The sequence below is a fragment of the Lipophrys pholis genome (genome assembly GCF_963383615.2).
Source record: "Lipophrys pholis genome assembly, chromosome: 13".
In the NCBI taxonomy this organism is placed as follows: Eukaryota; Metazoa; Chordata; class Actinopteri; order Blenniiformes; family Blenniidae; genus Lipophrys; species Lipophrys pholis.
The window spans coordinates 7,949,847-7,970,946 of NC_137632.1; the positions used below are offsets into that span (position 1 = coordinate 7,949,847).

The 21,100-nt window shown below is 40.1% G+C and overlaps 1 protein-coding gene across 1 annotated transcript in view; it reads right to left on the reverse strand.

The window, feature by feature from the left end:
- cerkl (CERK like autophagy regulator) overlaps positions 1-18,208 on the reverse strand; it is a 33,138-nt gene extending 14,930 nt beyond the window's left edge. The window contains exons 1-3 of the mRNA XM_080478522.1: positions 17,908-18,208; positions 11,942-12,051; positions 5,533-5,763 (exon numbers count right to left, since the gene is read on the reverse strand). Coding sequence (XP_080334648.1) covers positions 5,533-5,763; positions 11,942-12,051; positions 17,908-18,047 — 481 coding nt within the window. The 5' untranslated portion in view covers positions 18,048-18,208. The remainder of the gene's footprint in view (positions 1-5,532; positions 5,764-11,941; positions 12,052-17,907) is intronic.
- Positions 18,209-21,100: the final 2,892 nt, after the last annotated feature.

Genomic DNA, 21,100 nt, shown 5'->3' on the forward strand with positions numbered 1-21,100 from the left:
TATTGCGGATGACCTTCATGACCTCTGCCATCTTCGCAGACGCAGGTTGGAGGATTTGCACAAAAGCCTGGCTACAGGAAATACACAGCGGAACCAGTGCTTTTGATTTTGACTTTTGGGTTACGAAGGATGTCACAGAAAGAGGCAGTTGAGCTCAGGAGGAGTTCAGTCACATTGCGGAGAGGAAAGCTGATATTAGTTCAAATACTTTGAAAAAACAAACAAACAAACAACTAGACACACAAAATTATTCTCAGGTAGTAGAAGTAGATAAAGATACTTGACGTATCCTTTTAGAAAGACCAGTTGTACCTGTGGTTTGTACAGAGATCACATGTAAGAAGTTCAATTCCCATGTTCTTGAGTGACCGCACTGCCGTTCCCTTGAGCAGCTGGTTATCACCAGTGAGTGTATGTGTGAACAAGCAAGGAAGCAAACTGGATATTTGCAGCTCTTTAAACTCTGCAGTAAATCTTTGGTAAACAGACAGGCTGACACTGGCATCAAATACACAGACAGCTTTATTTTATCTGTTCGGGGCTGTTTGAGCTGTGTTAAAAAATATAGCCAGTGTCCTGCGAATTAATTGGACGGATCTGCTTCTGCACGGTATATTTTGTTTCCTGGCAAACTAATAAAATCTCGATCCTGAATATGAAGCGGAGAGACCAAGGCAGGCGGGCCTCTCTCATCATTGTCACTATGGATACGCTGACTGACTTTACAGACGCATCAGTTAATATGTAACACGGAGACGGACAAGCACACTCGGGGCCATAAAGCAGCTTACGGACCACGCCGCAGCCTCGCAGTGAAAATATCCTTGGTTTACGTCCAGAGCGAGGCTTTCTGTGGAGCTTGCATGTTCTCTGTGTGTGTGGGGTTAACTGGTGACTCTAAGTTGCTGCGAGGTGCACACTGCCTTCACCCACAGTCCACTGGAATTGACTTCAACGTACTACAGCACTGAGCCAGATAAAGCAGGATAAAAGAAAGACAGAGGCACCATCCTCTCACATTGTTAACTTCCACTAGTTTATTTATGTATTTCTAACAGAAGACACAAGCAAGAGGGAATCCACATCTTGCTGTTTGACATTTGCAAATAAGGCTATAATATTATGAGAATTAATAACCTTGCATGAAAAATTCCCAGTAATTCATTGTTGAAACCACCCCAATTTATCAGATTATCTGTTCAGATTATAATTCTGTCTGGTGTGTTTATCTTGGTTCATGTTAACATTACACTATATCTTAAATTGTATTCACAAAGTTAATATGCTTCTTGGCCACTCAAGATCAAATTGGGCTGAATGTGACGTCCAGAGTAAAATGTTTTTCACACCCCAGATCCAAGGTGATTCAGTGCAACAGTTTTGCTTGATATTGAGATAGAAAAGGTTAAATTCAGCTATAAGGTTATTTGTGAGGTGTTGAGCTGGACAGCGTTGTATTGTGGTGCTTCTAATATTCTGGCCATTACATTAACAAACATTGTCACTTGCTGAGGGAGCAGTGGCGACGGCACCTGGTGGCTGAGGCCAGCCCAGTTCAATCATGCAAAGAGTCTCAAATCAAGCATCGGCCTGTCAGTCTGTTTTTCTTTTTAACCACTGCAGTCAGTCTCTCCCGCCGTCTGACAGTGTGCATGGGAAAAGATTCTATACAGCGTCAACGCTCCCCTTTTGTCACCCCGACTGCCATTCACTTTCTGCACAGCACTCTGCAGCTGCTTCACACAGCAAAAGAAACAGAATAAACTCCCCGCAATCAGGAAGTGTCTGCGTCTCTGCTCGCCATTGTGCAGCTGAATGTTCGGACCTGGAGGTTAAGAAGTGGTGGTGGCGGTGGCGGCCGTGGCGGGACTGCCTGCTCCTTGACGCCTCGGTTCACACAACAATGAGCTTTTCACACTGACCTCTGGCTGGAAAATAGGCTTAATGTCCCCACAGCAGCAGGGCGACCGACTGTTTACCTTTCATACTCACACACACTCACACACATACACAGGCTTCTTCACCATCGCGCTGCGTAAAGTCACAAAAGCCGTCGCAGATTGATGTGCAGTGTGACCACTCGAGCTGACACACGACCTGCAAACCATTCACGTACGCGGCTGTGAAGCAAAAGACAATCACTTGAAGAAGTTGTGACTTTGCTGCAGGGCCTCATGGGTAATCGGGTTTGATGGACAGACAGACGGACGGACGGACAGGTGACCAGCGATAACATGTCAGACCAATGCCATGGTGACGGAGCGATGGTAGAGTATGGGTGACCTCTGACCTGCTCATTCATTGGGGGCTTGTAATGTCTCTGTTGGAGTCCGTGGACTGGATGAACAGACAGGAGCTGTAATGTAAAGCGTGTTTGTGAGTTAAATCCATACATACAGCTCTCCTACATTTCTATTGTGTGTTAACTGTCAGGCAGGCACCGCCCCGTCACACTGCACCTGGGAAACCAACGTCTGAGAACGTCAGTCCACAGTAACTTACAGAACTTTATTAAACAGGTCCTGACAGGATGTAGCTTCTGCTCAAGACGCCGTCTGTATTTTTTCTCTGTTTATTTTACACTGCAAATATTTTAAATGTGGTGAAATCTGGTTGATAATACAAATAGTCTGCAAAGCTTCTGGATGCACTGCATGCTGCACTAGTTTAATAGCACATTTTGCCTGTTTACACCTCACAATAACATTCCTTGTGTCCACATAAAGAATTAATTCCAATATTTTAATTTTTCATAAAATGTCTCTTCAGGTTTTAAACACTTGATCTCAGGTTGATAGAGGTTCATTAGTTTCCTTTCACATAGGGGCTGTTTGCTGCTGCTGAAAGCAACTGAAGCCAGCCATTTCAGTCAAATTAAAACAATATATTCCCCAAAACAATAATCTGAGAGATGCTCATCGAAAATGTAGGGTGAAAAACTTGTACAGCTGGGTGAAGCTGGGATGTTATTCCTGTGTGTGTCCCTGTGAGTATCCACGAGGTTCTTGGGTTTCAATACACAGTCTCAAAAATATATTTAAGGTTCATTGATGCATCCAAATTGCTCGTGGACCCAACACAAATGTTTTATGAGTTTTATTCTCTGTAATAGGCTGGATTGTTTCCAGGGTTCACTCTGCCTTCGCCCCCTGTTAACTGGGTGCAGCTTCTGCACCACATTATCCAACGTTGATAAACGGGTTAGAAGGTGGACAGTGATAAACCTCACAGCAGTGTTTAGCAATAAACACGACTGGAAATATTGACAAATGCGACATCAAAACAATAAAGTATTGTTTAGTCTATGCATCTTTTTCTTTTCAACTAATTAGAGTTCACACCTCACTGATATTTATCACCTTTAGGTTGTACTGCAACAAATGCTGGTCGTCGCTCCAGAATCAAATCGGGGGAATCCCCTCAGCTGAGCCCTCAAGAGTGAAGACTGTTAAGACAGCAACATTTTTATTTTTAGCTGTCAGATCTTTACCACTTTTTAGCTGTCAGCCATATTGTCTAAAATGTTAAGTCTTTGCAGCATATTTCTTCATGAGCTAAAAAGGAACTGGGCCCATATGTACACACTCACGTAGACAAAGTCTTGGCTAATCTGTCTTGCAGACGACATGATTCAACTGCTGACAGGACGTTATTGAGTAATTCTGAATGAGTGTGTGTGTGTGTGTGTGTGTGTGTGTGTGTGTGTGTGTGTGTGTGTGTGTGTGTGTGTGTGTGTGTGTGTGTGTGTGTGTGTGTGTGTGTGCGTGCGTGCGTGCGTGCGCGTTTGTTCCTGTGGATTAGCAGATTAGAGCTCCAGTCTGACGTAGCTGTGACTCACCTCATTAAACTAAGTGATGAACAGGCTGATGGAGGGCGGCATTTCACCACCTCGCTAACGCATCATCATGTAAATAAAAGGCATCTGTTGGAACACAATACACAAAGACAAATGTTGTGTCCACTTCCTGTGTAGGGCTGCAGTGCCCATTGATCATCTCTATGGAATGGGTTGAAAAAGAAATTTAAGTCAATATTAATAAGTCAATATTATTACATCCTGGAAAATAGAGTATGAATCAACAATGTATTGTGGGGTCAATATTTCTTAAAATGTTTACCAGTGCTAAGATAGGTAGAGCACAAGGACATGTCCTCAAAAGGAAACCGAATCAGCTCAGTGATGACCCCTGACTCCACACAAGCCACAGTGTGAAGAACTGTGACACATTATCTTTTTTTAAATAAGGGCTGAGCCTTTTCAGGACATCTCTCAACATCCATGCATCCATCTGATGCACTGCTTCATCTAACCCCGGGTCGTAGGGGAAATAATCCCACTTGATGATGGGGAAAGGCTGGATTCACCCTGGACAAGGGTCTGGTCCATGATAGAAAACAAACATTCACATTCACAACTACAGGAACTTTAGAGACACCAATCAACCCTAATATGCACTCAGTGAGAACATTCTGCAGTAAGGCAGCTGTCAAGATTACCCATCTTTCATCTGAAATGTTCAAACTGCACAACGTGACATGACAGGCCCAGACGCCCTCCTGCACTCTTTAAAACACTGCTGAAACCTCGGTGACACCAACATGAGTGACACACTGATGTCACTTACTTTGACTTCTCTAACAAACGTAGACCGTTTCACATTTGTGTTGCGACAGCTATTCTATTAGTAATAATAATAATAATGTATGAGTCTTATATAGGACTTCATTCTTGGAGACTCAGAGCGCTTACATCGCATTATTCATTCACTCCATACTAGTAGAATTTAATCTTGCTGTTGTAACTGTACATAGTCTTCATACAGTCATTCGTCCATTCATCCGGTTGATCACGGGGCACCAGCTAATAGAGTGTTACTCAGCAGTGTGGTTGTATAATCATCTTATAGAGTGATGCTCACAGAAGCACTGACTCATGTTTCCAGTGTTTCATCTCTTATGTAACTGTCATCTTACTGCCATCTTTCTATCGCAGTGAGTAACTTCATGTGAGGCTAAGGGGGATTAGCAACGGCATAGCCCTAGTTTAACGTTCATCCAAATTTACAAAAAAAGCAAACCCGATCAAATTCAAGACTTAAGTTTGAAATTGTATTTGTTTAAATGTCCTAAATTATCCTCATGTTCCATAAAAATGATAACCTGTATTTGCTGAAAGCACATTTACAATACTAATCAGTTCACGTTTCATTATTTTGAAAGAGTGACACTTTATTTAGTGTTGTCAAACTATCAATGCGTTATTCTTAATTTCCAAGGGTGTCGGCACTTACATAAATCTTTCTTTCATAGTTTTTGTGGTGAAATGCTACTCCAATGATGAAGAGGTCCTCAAGGTTAACTGTCCATTTTGTACTGTGCTTTTGCACCATGTAACCTTATCTTGAATGAAGTCGGTGTAGAAAAATGGTCGGATGGACGTATGATGTGCTCAAGTTTTCAACAGTCAGTGAAAATGATTCACCCCTTTGAAAAGCAAAAGCTCAGAAACATGCACCGTAATCTGTGATTTACCTGTGAGCACCTCCTTCAGTTTGTTGTACCAGGTGTGTGTGTGTTCTGCTGAGGCGTTGTGGAGGTGCAGCGTTTCCTCCTCCAGCCACCTCCCCCTCCTCCTGCAGTGGAAGAGAGCCACGCCGAGCACGGGCCCCCCCGACTGCTGGCCCACGGACCGCCGCCGCTTCACCTTCACCGCATACACGTCCTGAAGCAGCAGCATTCCTGGCTGCACCGCAGATATTTCACCTGCAGAAAGAGGGAGGGAGATAGAGAGCGAGAAGCAGAGTGAGCACACGACACCTCGATAAGAGACAGAGCTTAATGAAGATGATTCAACATTTCACACCCAAGGACATGTCCCCAAATGATCTCTCTAAGGACTATACCCACCCTGCACGCTCACTCTTTGCCCCCCTCCACCAGGACCACCAGACTGAGGAACATTCTGGTGGTGCCCTGCAGCTCGGCTGCCCTCACTAACCTGTCACACGCCTATTTATTTATTTATTTATTTATTTGCCATCTGTTTACTATGTAAACACTGTATATATTGTTTCTATTGTGCCTATCTTACATTGTGCCTATTTTAGATCACTTTTATATTCTGTTCTACATTTTTCTTCTATTTCATTCTGTACTATGTATTTTTTGGGGCGTTGGCCGTACATCGAGGACAGAATTTTGTACCAGGAGATGTAAAAACATGGAATGTATGACAATAAAAATCCATGAAAAAGATAACTGAAAAAATTTGTATTTGACATATTTTACATTTATTCTGGAGCAATGTCTTTAAGTAAAATCAACTAAATGGTTAGATGACAAATCCAATGGCAATTTTATGACGTACAGTAGTAACATAGTAGTATTGAGAGTTTTGTAACAAACATAATGGAATTATGCTCATATATGCTCATACATTCATTATCAGGTAGATAGATGTGAATTTAGCATTATGCTGCTGGTTATATAATATAAAGTACACTGTTCATTACTAATCCACTGATGAGCAGAAGATACTCTTACACCTGTCAATCAATCAGCCTGATCACAAAGGAAAACTAAAATCTGATTAGCCCACGTGTGATTAATCACTCAATCCTCTAGTGTTAATATAAGCAGAGCTCAGACAGTACACTCACAGTTATATAACACACACACACACACACACACACACACACACACACACACACACACACACACACACACACACACACACACACACACACACACACACACACACACACACACAGTTTTTATATCATGTTAGTAACTGAGCCTATGCTGAGCAGAGCGATTCTGTTTACAGGTTATCCTGCTGGCAGATTCAAGTACTACAATTTAAATAAACCTCTAATTCCTAAAAGCACATCACTTACAACTCCACACGTTTATTAAACTTGTGTACTTGATTTAAAACATGGCTATTAATCTGAAGCTCAAAGTAGTTTCACAAGCAGACACATCATGCCATCGGCAGGTGGAGGAACATCTGCACATGAATAGATAAACTCCACTTTAATGGTGATTTAATTTTTACTGATCCATCCAGATTTGGATGTTTTTAACATTCTGTGACACACGGTGTGCTGTACCGTGTGAACACTGTATGCGATCTGAAACAGAACTTGTATTGTCAACAAACAAAAGTGTGACCTAATTTATGTGTAATTGGTATCAACTACATATACTAAACAGCATATTTAATTATACATTATAGCTTCTTGACCCATGACCTTAATCAGCTTGTTTTGGGTACCTCTGAAAAATGGACTCTGAGAAGAGTTTATGATTAATTTCAGTTAAGGATGTTGTGCTTTTTTTATAGTCGGTTTTTTTTGTCATGATGAAGCGGTAACTGATTGGTAACAAATACAGTTATTGCTGGAGGAAGTTGCTTGGATTTGACATCCATGCAACATACATTCACTCATTTTGTCCTTCACAAGATAGAAACCTGCTGCTCTCCCAAGACTTGCAGCTGTCAGTAATCAATAATAATGCTGGTAAAAAAAACAAAAACAAAAAAACATGCAGGTCAGGAGCAAACAAGCCAGCTCCTGTAACAGCCCGCCGTACAGAGTAAACAGCTCTGAGCGAGGAGATCCACCAGCAAATAGTTTTAAGCGATAATAGCTGATTAATCCCCTCCTCTCTATAAAATACCCTCCTGCTGTTATCAAATACCAAACACCCCCAAACACCCACCCCTCTTCCCACGATGAGGCCAGCATCCATATGTCGAGGTCACAGTGTGTGTTTCATTGTCGTTGCTTCATTCATGCAAATGTTTGTTTATTCATCGTGAACAAGTTGCAGCGACAGAGAAGCTAAAAGTTCAACAAGTTCAACTGCAAGTCAAAAAAATGTGTGTGTGCATGCGGCCTTCAGTTGTTTTAATGATTAGATGTACATAGGAACTGCTTTAATAGTTGGATTTCTTTGGGGCAGAAATGACATTTCTTACTTCAATTGGAAACCCAATGATGGTTTACCTTGAATATTGAGAATACAGCTTACATCATTCACAACAAATGTATAACAGACTTGTAGGCTGTTTTTCACATTTACTATGTGCTAAAATAGAAAGTAAGTTCCACTGTGGGAAATAAGACAGACTTTCTACAAGTACGGACTAAAATTTAACACTTCAACAAACTATATTTTCACATGCTCGCTATTTTAGAATGAATATCACGTTCAAGCTTCATTTTAATTGCTTGCTCATGTTTTAGGAAAACAATCTTGGAGATTTAGTATGTTTGACTACAGAAAGAGCTGCTGGAAACAAGGTTATTGAAAAATGATTTGATTAAATTTTACTGTGCAATTAAATCAACTAATCAATAAGATAGCGCGGGCATCTATAAAATAAACTTTAAGTAAATTTGCAGATGGAAGTAAACTGTGTCCACTATATGATGATGGTAATCTTTTCAATAATCATATTTGACAGTAATATGTGTGTCCAATGGCCAATCTCATTGAAAATAAAATGACTATTATACTTTACTGTACTGCTCTCACCACAGTCTCCCTTGTTTTGTATAAGATGTTAGATTCAGTATGTGAAGTGGCAATGGGATCATGTTTACACTTCCATTTGGTCTCGATCCTCCTCTCTTGACATAACGCTGCACAATCAGATTACAAATTGACCTCAGTGCATTTTGGGCACGTTTAAGCTTGTATTTCCATGTGGCAGAGCACTATTAAATAATCCCTCAAATTAAATATTTCTGGTTGTAAGTAGGTTCTTTGAGATTATTATAGCTCATGAATTTGCCCCCCAAAAAAGTCCACTTTTCGCTTTTTTTTGTCCCAAAAACATGTATGGATATAAAAAAAGAAGCCCACAAAAGGAGACAGATTTTCCATCCACCTCAATAAAACTGACTCTGATCTGAGCTGACAGGGCCTACGGAGTTACACACAAACGTGGGTTCGCACACACACACAAACAGGTTTGCTCCAGATGGAGAAGAGTGTCCCTTCATGCCCTCACAACCTACTGTGCCAACATACACCCAACATACACACAATACAATGCGTTTGTGCACACTGTTTGTTCTATGAATGTTTTTAACATTCCAACATTCTTGCATTGACTTTCATTTTAAAAACGGTCAGTATGCAGAGCTTGCTCATTTAAAGGTGAATACGTTGTATTTATTTTTCCACAAGCACGCAGTTTGGAAGAACAAAGAAAGAAGCATCAATCCGTAAGAATTTTACGTAAAACGACATTGAGAATATTATACATGAAGCATACACGGTGCTCCTGTAAACCTTATTACCGTTTTTGTGTACAAGCCCATACACTCAGCGTCAGTCCAGTCTCATGGCGACCAGGCCATGTGGTCACTGTGGGATGTTATGGATCATATCTTGCACACACACAGAGTCGTGTTTCCATCACCTCAAAGGACATTGCGCTGTCATGAATGTCCTCTGAACCCGCTCTCACTGCGACCGTAACCTTAAAGGAGGTCTGCGGTTTATAACTGGACCGACAAGGGGGGAAACTCTCCACAATGTTAATGATTGAAGAGAATCATTTCTTTTCCACAACATTATGCACACATAGACAAAGCTTTATCATTCACTTGGTGTTACACATGGATCCTGAAAACAAGTCTGACCCAATGAATTGATCGTAAATCGATCACTTTTTATCCCTGGTCGAGAAGTCGCCAGATAGTTCATGGTGTGCATTAAATTCTAACGACCCAAGATGCAAGATGGGAACTCCAAACTCAGGCTCAATCTGAGCTGATGTTTTCAAAAAGTCTGAATAGGCTTTGAAAAAATGTGGTGAACAGTGAGGGAACTAAGAATTCAAGAGGTTGTGTTTTGTAAAGTTTATGTTGTCCATATCGTCAAATAATTCACTAGGTAGCTTCGCAAAGCGACACTCTATTATAACTCAATAGGTTTACCTTCTTTTACCACAACACAGAATTTATAGGTGTATTTTATAGCTTCTTCTGGATATTAATACGTTTACCTCCTGGAAAACACCTCGCACTTTGTTCCAGAGTTTTCTGTTGGTACAAAAACTGTTTTGATTTGTTGTACAAGCAATGTGAAATTCTTCAATACTGCTACAAAACACACACACTGTCTGATGGCCCAGGTTTCACCTCACTGATGTGCAAAGATGTGATGAATTCATGTGCAGAAATAATAAACAACAGCCGCTGATTTGTTTATATAGAAATGTCTAATCAACACACTCGCATCATGCTGGCAGGCTGAGTGTGTGAGTGTGTGTGTGTGTGTGTGTGTGTGTGTGTGTGTGTGTGTGTGTGTGTGTGTGTGTGTGTGTGTGTGTGTGTGTGTGTGTGTGTGTGTGTTCGTGTGTTAATCTCCTCACACTGAGAGACTCTAATAACCCCCCATGGGCCAAACCAACTGCTCTCTACTACTGCCAACACACACACACACACACACACACACACACACACACACACACACACACACACACACACACACACACACACACACACACACACACACACACACACACACACACACGCACACACACACACACACAGTGCTGGCTTAATGACATTATCTTGGATGAAATACAGCAAAACAGATTGGCTCAGACTACACACACACATTCATTGAATTTACACCTTCATCCTGCTCCACCAACCAGTTCCGTCTGAATGGATTTCAACCAAAAATCTCACACACAACAGGACGCTAACAAAATTATACCACAATATAACAACAGTGGTACCAAAATAGTATCACTACATAAGCAAACCAGAGCTTGGTGGCTTTTAAAAGACCCGCCAAACTTCAAACTGGAGGATCAATGGGCTTTTTATTTGCATAGAATAGAGTAAAAGTAAAAATAGGTCAAGGTAAAAAAGGAAGAGACTCGACAAATGTGTAAGTAGAGCTCATACCACATCGACAAAAATCCCTGCAGTAGCAGTATCCCCTCACTCAATGACTGGATCTCTGCTGTTTGTCCTTTTCCTGCTCTCCATATATCGCTTTTTAGATCACTTTACTTTAATAGTTCACCTAGTCAATATTAGAAAATACAAATATGAATGAATTATAATCACAGCAACAAAAACGTATCTAATAAATAACTTCGACTACCTTTCTCTCATTTGACAAAAGAAACTAAATACATTAACAAGAACCAAACACTGAACTTTCTCTCCTCTTACCTTCTGCATTGGATCTGCAAACATCCCATAAAAGCAAAACAACAAAAAACCCTTCAAAATACTACAATCACAAACAAATACAACTACACCATTAGCAGTTGAAAACCTCAACTAACCATTGAAGTGTAAAAAAAATTAAATTAAAGAAAAACATCACAATTCTGACAAAATAAATTTTTGTACAGAAAAACTTTATAATGATAACGGAAAAAACATTGTATTTATATTTCTATGCCTTAAAGTCATGAGGAGGGTTCACAGTGGTTTATGATTTTCTTCATGCCATAAGAGAACAGAAGATAGAAGTATTTAATTGATTAAATGTTATTAATGTAAATTTAAATAAAATCTTAAGTAAATGTATAGGGATATAGAACATTATGGACGCACTGGTATACAGATTTGTTTAAACTAGTTGTCCCTTAAGCCCTAAAATCCAGGAGTGTCAAAAATGAGGCCGGAACTGGATCCACCAGATTGTTCATTCTGGCCGGTGAAATGACCTTGTAAAATTGAGAAAACAAACATATATTCACAGCAATTTTCAACAAATGTAAACTCAAATCACACAGCTCACGGCACCACATTGACTTAGAGTTAATCACTTCACTATTCCTCTAAAACGCTAAGCTGGAGCGACTATTGTCCTCACATTACTTGCCAGCATACAGTCTGCCAGACACCATCAGGACTGCTGATCGCCATGGCAACTGGTCATCATGGTAAATTACCTGTGGGGTTCTCCGGGACGATGGGGGTCCAGGTCAACCTTGTTCCAGTGAGCAGCACATCATGACTCTTCTTGCCCAGTTTGAAGATCCCACGCAGAACAACATGCTCACTGGAACACATTGAAACACGCAACATGTGAACAGGATTGTTTATAACAGGTTCAGTGAGTGAGCCGTACAGGTGCATCTCAAAAAATGAGAATATGTTAAATATTTTTTGTCACTCATTTCAGAAAGTCAAACCCATATATGATATAGGCTCATGAAACACAGTGAAATATTTCAAGCCTTTATTTCTTGAAATGTTGATGATTATGGCTTACAGATGATGAAAACCCAAAATTCAGTGTCTTAGTAAATTAGAATATTGTGTTAAAGTTCAGTTTTGGAAAGTCAAAGTGTCACACTCTAGTCAGCTAATGAACTCACCTGCAAAGGTTTCCTGAGCCTTTAAATGGTCTCTCAGTCTGGGTCAGTAGGCTACACAATCATGACTGCTGACTTGACAGATGTCCAGAAGACAGTCATTGACACCATCCACAAGGAGGGTCAGCCACAAAAGGTCGTTGCTAAAGAAGCTGGTTGTTCACAGAGTGCTGGATCCAAGCATGTCCATAGAAAGTTGAGTGGAAGGAAAAAGTGTGTTAGGAAAAGGTGCACCAGCAAAAGTGATGACCGCAGCCTTGAGAGGATTGTTAAGTAAAATGCATCTAAGAATTTGGGGGAGCTTCACAAGGAGTGGACTGAGGCTGGAGTCAGCACATCAAGAGCTGCTACGCACAGACCAATCCTAGACATGGGATCCTAATGTGGCATTCCTGGTGTCAAGCCACTCCTGAACAAGAGGCGACGTCAGAAGCGTCTTACCTGGGCTGTGGAGGAAAAGAACTGGACTGTTGCTCAGTGGCGATGAAAGTACATTTTGCATATCATTTGGAAATCAAGGTCCCAGAGTCTGAAGGAAGAGTGGAGAGGCTCAGAATCCAACTTGCTTGAAGTCCAGTGTGAAGTTTCCTCAGTCTGTGATGATTTGTGCTGCCATGTCATCTGCTGGTGTCGCTCCACTGGGTTTTCTGAAGTCCACAGTCAACGCAGCCATCTAGCAGGAGACTTTAGAGCACTTCATGCTTCCTTCTGCTGACAAGCTTTATGGAGATGATGATTTCATTTTCCTTGGCACCTGCCCACACTGCCAAAGGTACCAAAAGCTGGTTCGATGACCATGGTGTTACTGTGCTGGATTGGCCAGCAAACTGGCCTGAGCTGAACCCCAGAGAGAATCTGTGTTCTATTGTCAAGAGGAAGGTGAGAGACACCAGACCAACAATGCAGATGACCTGGAGGCTGCGATCAAAGCAACCTGGGCTTCCATTGCGCCTGAGCAGTGCCACAGGTTGATGGCCTCCATGCCACGCCGCTAAGACTCAGTAATTCATGCAAAAGGAACCAACCAAGTACTGAGTGCATAGAAATGAACATACTTTTCAGAAGCCATACATTTTAGTTTAAAATATCCTTTTTGTTTTATCTTATGTAATATTCAAATTTTCTGAGACACTGAATTTTGGGTTTTCACTATCTGTAAGCCATAATCATCAACATTTCAAGAAATAAAGGCCTCAAATATTTCACTCTATGAAATAGACACTATGTGTCATGAACCTATATCATATTTGGGTTTGACTTTCTGAAATACAGAACATTTTCATGATATTCAAATTTTTTGAGATGTACCTGTATATTAGTTAATTACTGCAGTGTCCTCGAGCCGATCCCAACTAACTAAGGGTGAAGACCCCGGACAGTTTTTATCATTATGTTGATGACAGTGTAAAATCACTTAATTGCATACAAGACGAACACATGTTGTATATCAAGCTGGAAGCTTGATGTATTTTCATTATTTTCATAAGCGTCTTTGAGTGTCCTGAAAAGTTCTATATAAAACCCATATATCATTATTATTATCATCATCATCATCATCATCATCATCATTATTATTATTATTATTATTATTATTATTATTATTATTATTATTATTATTATTATTATGCGTTCTTCCATTCTCCAGCGTCCAGCAGTCGATCTCAATCTTCTTAACATCACATCCCCCGAAGAGTTTTTGTAGAAGGTCTTCATCCTCACATGAGTGAAGTGTTCACTCGCTTCCTAATACAACCACCTAATATGAACAGTTGTGTTTAATTTAATCAGCCTAATTGAAATAAAGTATTTCTATTCTATTCTATTTCTATAAGACGATCCTGATTGAAAGACATAGTCGCCATCTTCTTACATTGCACTCAGTGACTGTATATTTTCTGTCTCAGCTGCATTGATCATCATCTTAAAATTACCATTATAACTTCTCCTGTATAGCGGTTTATTTAGACCTACTATTGAGCCACTTTTCTTTAGATGACCGCTGCAGTGCTCCGTTTTTTTAGGCACAGGTTATCGTTATCTGGATGTTAGAAATACTTCTACTTGATGTCCTTCTACTTGATAGCAGAAAGGTGTCCATGCTGGAGGTAAAGCTAAAGATGAACTCTACCTCACTAGTTGCATCATCAATCCTAGTGAAAGCCTCACATTTGCGAAAGCACAAAGCTAATTGTTTGTTTATGTAGCACTGCCCAGAGGTATTGCACAAAAGTAAGATAAAGACATCCAGGATAACCGAGCAGGCTTGACTGGTCGGCGCTTTCAGGATGAAGAGACGCGCCTTAGTCAAGCCAGGTGTGGATGTTTGGGATAAGAAGTCCACGAAGTCGATCACAGAATCACCGCTGGAACAATGGATAACAGACGTGTGTCTTCATTTACTCCTGCGGAGTAAGAGCTGCTTATTCAACAATATGAAGAACTAAAGGCAAGTATACACTAAGAAGGAAGCACAAGTGCCGCTAAAAAGGAGAAAAAGCCTGGCAGACAATAGCGGACCGGTTTAATGCGTGAGTAGCCCAAACATGTAGATTAATAAAATGCACTCCACAGCAACTGTCATAATTACAGTTAAAGGATGTGGAGCTGGTGACTTTTCAAGCCCACTAATCAGTAGGTTTTTTGCTTTAATGTGGCCCATAGAAGTGCTTGTTACTCAGGTTATGTAAAGTATAAATGATGACAGTTGCAGCTTCTTACAAGGTACATGCCAGCCTACATTGCACTTTCACTACTGATTAAAGATTCCACAATATCCTACTGTCTGACTTTGAATTTGCTTGCAGTGTCTGAGGACAGCGTTGTGCTTTTGGAGCCACCAGAAGAGGATACAGTTTGTATTGTACATTTTATTGCAATTACTGGCTTGCCATGTACTTTCAAATGTCAATATGAGTTCTCTTGATTCGTGTATGTATATGCAGGGGGGAGGCACATCTGCAGCTGTGGAGTGAACCTCTGCAGATGAGGAGACACTGTCTGTGGACTCCAGAAAGCTTGAGGTACCATGAGACATGTGTGGAGATATACAGCTTATTTAGTCCAAAAAATATAAATTAAAAGTAAAAAATGTGTTGCAGGACCTAGACTGCACAACCTCAAAAGGAAGCTGGTAACATTGTGAGTATATGCTGAAGTAGATCTATGTGATGAACAAATCCTGTTGTGCTAATTGGCATTTCTTCTACAGAATTCACAAATCATCAGAATACTACAAAACATCTGCAGAAAGAGACGGAGCTGGATTTACCTATTTTTAAGATACAGTTGAAACAAAATTATCGTCTGTCAGTTCCATTGTAGTCCAAAAGTTTAAGTGGTGATAAATAATAATTTTTCCTTTATTCCCCTTTCATCATCATGTAGGATTTCTTTTAAATATCTGTATTGTATTGTACCTATTTGAGGGAGGTCAGATTTTTTTGTCTCTTTTTGAACCTTTCACTGTTGGTGTTGTATGAAGGAAAGCATTCCAAATAAACCGTCTGGCTTCTTACTTTTATTGCTCAAATATTGTCTTTTTATATGTGCGTTTGGTCTTTCTATATAAACTGTGCTAATACATAATACTAAAAGTCAACCAGCAAATGAAATTACTAGTTATAATATCTGGATGATGGAACATGTGTAGAAAAACTGAGGAAATTCTGTAAAACACACTAATTTCTCACAATCCTGACAGCAGATCCACCACAGGTTTAACCTTATCCTGGATGTTATCCTGGTCTGGTGCAGGCTGGCTGCAGAGAATCAGTCACCATGGTTACTTGTCCAGGACAAACTTGGCCTGCTTTCATGCAACCGACTTGAGGCTAAGTTTATCCAGGATAACCAATATTTCCAGGCTTAATCCCTTATCCTGGTTTTGTGCAATACCCCTCGGGTTATTAGGAGTGTCCACCATAAACGTGTAAGTGGCGTCCCTGGACTACGTGGCGCCTTCTTCCCAGAAGCCATTAGAAATATGAGCTCCCTCAGGATTCTGGAACCCCTCACAATGGAGTGTTTGTAGAAGGCTGCATTTGTTTTATGTGACCATTGGGAAGTGTCTGCCTTAAGACTTCCACAGCACTGGCTATTATTCTGCAGGCAGCAGTGTTGCTTAACGGTGTTCGCGGTTGCGTTATTTTACCAACTGAATTAAGTAAACATTTTACTTCCATTGGCATTGAGTCGTATCACTGAAATGATAAATACACTTCTGATTCGGACTGTAAAAGCTATGTTCTCTAAGAACATAATTTTGCTCCACATACTGTATATCTTGATGAGAAAATCAAGGAAAAATCTTAATCTGAACATTTATTGAAATATTAATAGAATGCTTTGTCACACCTGCATCCTAGACTAGTGAACCACACCTCGTTTGTGAACACTTTAGTGATGTCCAGTCGGTCTACTATCTTGGACTTCTGATACATCTTCGGAGATCGTTGTCCAAAAATAAGAAGACAACGTCCTTCGTGGGATGGAGCCTCTGAATTGAGACATAGCTACAGTTTGAAGGCTCTGAGGTCATTGGTTGTAGCTGAAGATGCAGAATTAAACTCATGTTGTCCATCTAAGCGGGGCTGGGTACTCACAGTCCAAGTCAAGGATGGTTGCAGCATGTTCCTGCTTCAGTCCATCTTATTGTGAAAAGTGGCTCACTGTGTGATGGTGTGGGGAGAAGTTGTCTTTCATTGGTTGCACTCTGAACCTCCCTGGAGGTCATTGCCAGCAAGGCTGAAAAGACTTCAGAAGACCCTTACCACTCTGGATAGCACTTATTCAGCGAGTACAAGGCCATAAAATGCAGGACGAATCGGCTCAGGGACCATTTCTACCCATGGGTCATTAGGATGCTGAACACTGCAATCAAGGGTCAACAGGTCATCAATCGCACATTAGGGACAGCCATATATCACTGTACAATGTCTTCACTGTGCAATTAGATTTATTGGCAATCCACGAGTGCATTAATTTCCGACATTTCCACAGTTTATACAGTTACATTTTCAATGCAGTTTTATGGAAGTTCTGGTCACTATTGATATATATTATCCTATTTTTTATAACATACTATGTTAAACGGCACTGTTGGATCATAACTTGGATGATGAAATTAAAATTCTTTCTCTTCTTTTTCTATGTTTGTATTGATATATTCTCTGGCTCAATGATTACACAAATCAAAAAGTTCACACAGGTTAGTGGACAACTTGTGTTACTTTATTTTCTCCATCAACTGCAGTTCTTATCATGCCAATCAGTTTTAATGACAATAAAAGGAGTCTGAGCTTTATTTCCTTTACATTGCAAACCACCTTTAACTTTAATCACTAACTTGCCGTGTTTATAGAGGACAATGTTTCTTGCATTTCGACTGAATCCAAGTAATTATCACCATAAGTTACATTATCGTTTCGCTGTCTACTCTGACTATTAGTTTCAAGAGTTTGCAGAAACAATATAAACTCATTAATTCATCTCGGTCTGTGTGAGGAAAATGGACTCAGATGAACCTGAGTGAAAGTACTGACCTCTGCTCCTCCTCTTCCTCCACCCGCTGCTCTTCATCACGCTCCTTCTTCTCCTTCTTCTTCTTCCCGCTCCGCTTGTCGTGTTTCTTCTTCGTGCTGTCTCTCGGTTCTTCCCGCAGCTCCTCTTCGGGCTCCGACATGTCAGCTCACTTTAGCGGCGACAAACAAACTCGCATATAAACAGTCACTGTTGTTTTTGAGTTTTACTCGCAAATAAACATGTAGTAAGCCGATCACGGTGTATTTCCGGTGTGTCGTCGCTATGGAGACGGGCTTTACCAGACGCTCGGCTCGTGCACGCGGCAGATCGAGTTGTGCGCGCTCCTGTATCAGCGCTTACGGGAGCGCGCAAACACTGATCAGGATTTCATTGCTGCGTCACTGATCAGTTTTTTGTTGATTAATAGGCTCCATATTATGGTTATTTATGACGCTCATCAAATTCACTTCATTTACTAATGAATATACAGAATTTCATGACTTACTTGTAGTTTGTTTTTTGTTTTGCTTTTGCCTTTTTCTAGTGATTCAAATCGTTAAATTTTATTAAATTTTATTAAATTTTATTAAATTTTATTAAATTTTATTTAATTTAATTAAAATTTTAATTTTTTTTATTTTTTAACTAGTAAACAGAAAATATAAATTACTACAAAATATGCATGATTTTCAAAAAGACTTCTCCTGTGACCAATTACAAAATGCTGGCATTTTTATTCCATAAAATTAGCTGTACATATGAGCAACAATACAACTTAAATGTCTAGTTTTGGGTTCTTAAAATGAAATAAAGAAATCTTCTACACTGTATATATCATTCTATTTTATTGTGAAATATGAACAATTACACCTCTTTTTTGTTTTAATTCAGCTCTCATTAACCTATTTTATGGTCGTGACTCAGCAAATAAAAAATACATTCTTGTTGCACTGATATAGAATTTATTCTATACTAAAATAGTTATATAAAGCCACACAGTGGTGTAGTGGTTAGCACTGTAGAGTCATTGTGAGAAGTCTGTGATTTGAGTCCATGTTGAGCTTGGAACCTTTTTTCTGTGGGGTTTGCATGTTCTCCCTGTGTGTTGGTCTCTATGTGTTTGCCCAGTGATGGACTGTTGAATTTTCCAGGGTGTACCTCCACCCATAATAAGCTGGGATTGGCACAAGCACGCAGTGACCTTAGTTTGGATAAAATGCTGTTAAATGGTGGAACATCCATTGAAAACATAGTTCAGGTTCAATAAATCTAAAAAACAGCTTCAATTCAACAAAGGCTCAACAATATGAAAATGGTAAAATGATGTAATGTTTTGCAAGTCACGTAAGTTCATATTTTAGTCAAGATAAATTCAGAAAATAAAGAAACTTTTTTTTAACATAATATAATAAACCAAAGCTCAAGTTTTTCTTCTTCTACTATTACTTTTCCTTCTATATCAAAATGATTGATATATGTATAAGGTGCTCATGCCACTAGAAGCCCTATAAACTGTACTGTCAGACCAAACTGGATGGTTGTTTTTCATGCTTACTTTCCCAAAAATAATTTCATATTTTGATTACTCTCACCACAGAACCGTTTTCCATTTCATTTAATTCTATAGTTTATGGAATTTATTTGTATTCCCTGAATTGTTTGAGCCCAATGATTGCAGATCCTTCAAACTGTATATTCACAATTGCTTCAATCTTCTGTCAGAAGTGCTTTACCAGTCATTGAAGCACGGCACGGAGAATCCTCTCTATTGCTATGGCTGTTTGTCACACCTCCATTGTCATCGGCGCATGTGTCCTCCGATTAACAGACACCTGCAAGCCTATCACAAAGGAAGGTGTTGTGGGTGTGGTATAAATACCATATTATGAGCTGCAGCTCAAACAAGCGCACAGCACGAGTGTTGCTGACAGATGGCTGAGTTTAAGCTGCATTAATCAGTGTTATGATCAGCCAACAGACAGAAACACTAAACCGCTATCACAAAGATGACTGCTCCTAGACTTGATGCTGCTAATGCCCTCGTTGCAACAATAGCAGGATTCTGAGGGCTACAGGAAATATGGGTTTACTTTGAAATGTTCTCCCGAGCTGTTTATCCTATTGTCATCTTTATTATGTGTCACATGATGTCAGCATATATGGTTAAGTTTCAGCTGAAGACATTGGTTGCACTCTGGTCTGCATAGCATATTATTTGCCTATAGTTTCACAAAGTGTAGTAGAAAAAGAAATAACTAAAGTGGAAATCTGACCAACATATTGATAAAAGGAGGTTCAGATGATCAAATAGTTGTCAAATCAGTGTTACGCCCCCTGAAAATACCGGTGCAGTGGTTTCTGTTGCACAAGATGGATTTAAATGTCCCAGGCTGACTCTCTTCTCATCATTATTCTGGTTTAACAGGGAGACTAAATGGTGGGATATGGCCACCATATTGTCCCTGTTGACTTACACACACGTGCACTCACACAGCGGGACGGCGGTCTGAGTGGAGGGGCCTCTCATGCATAAACGAGATCATTTTCATAAATTAGAATCTTGCCTGCAGAACGAACATCTGTGCCCTTCACACACTCTCACACACACACACACACACACACACACACACACACACACACACACACACACACACACACACACACACACACACACACACACACACACACACACACACACACACACACACACTCAGTAATCCTGGTTTTGTCCTTCAGGAGGTGTGATAATGCTGTTAACAGGGTTTCCTCTGTAAGGAGATATGTGTGTTTCATATCACACTCACACTCTGAGCACTGCTGACCACAGTTGTTGCTGTGAAAGTTTCCGCCGACATCCCACAGTAAAAACTCAGAATCTTGGAGTCTTTATTGAAAATATCTAATCAGACTCAACATAACACTTTATCGTTGCACCACTGAGACTTCAGTGAGACGTAGGGACTTACTGTATTTCTAGACTTTAGTGTCTTAAAGAGCGAGTCGGGCAGCTGACCGATTGCTGTCTTGTTAAGTGATTTAAATCTGAAGACATAATTTGATGTGATTCATTGACTGGGAAAGTTTTTGAAACGTTGTTTTTGAAAGACTGCTTCTGATCATTTGGAGCTGCACAGGTATTTTTCCACAAACAAAATATTCTCTTCACAGTTTACAGTGTACCTTATAAAAGCAGGCATCTCTGCAATCATATTG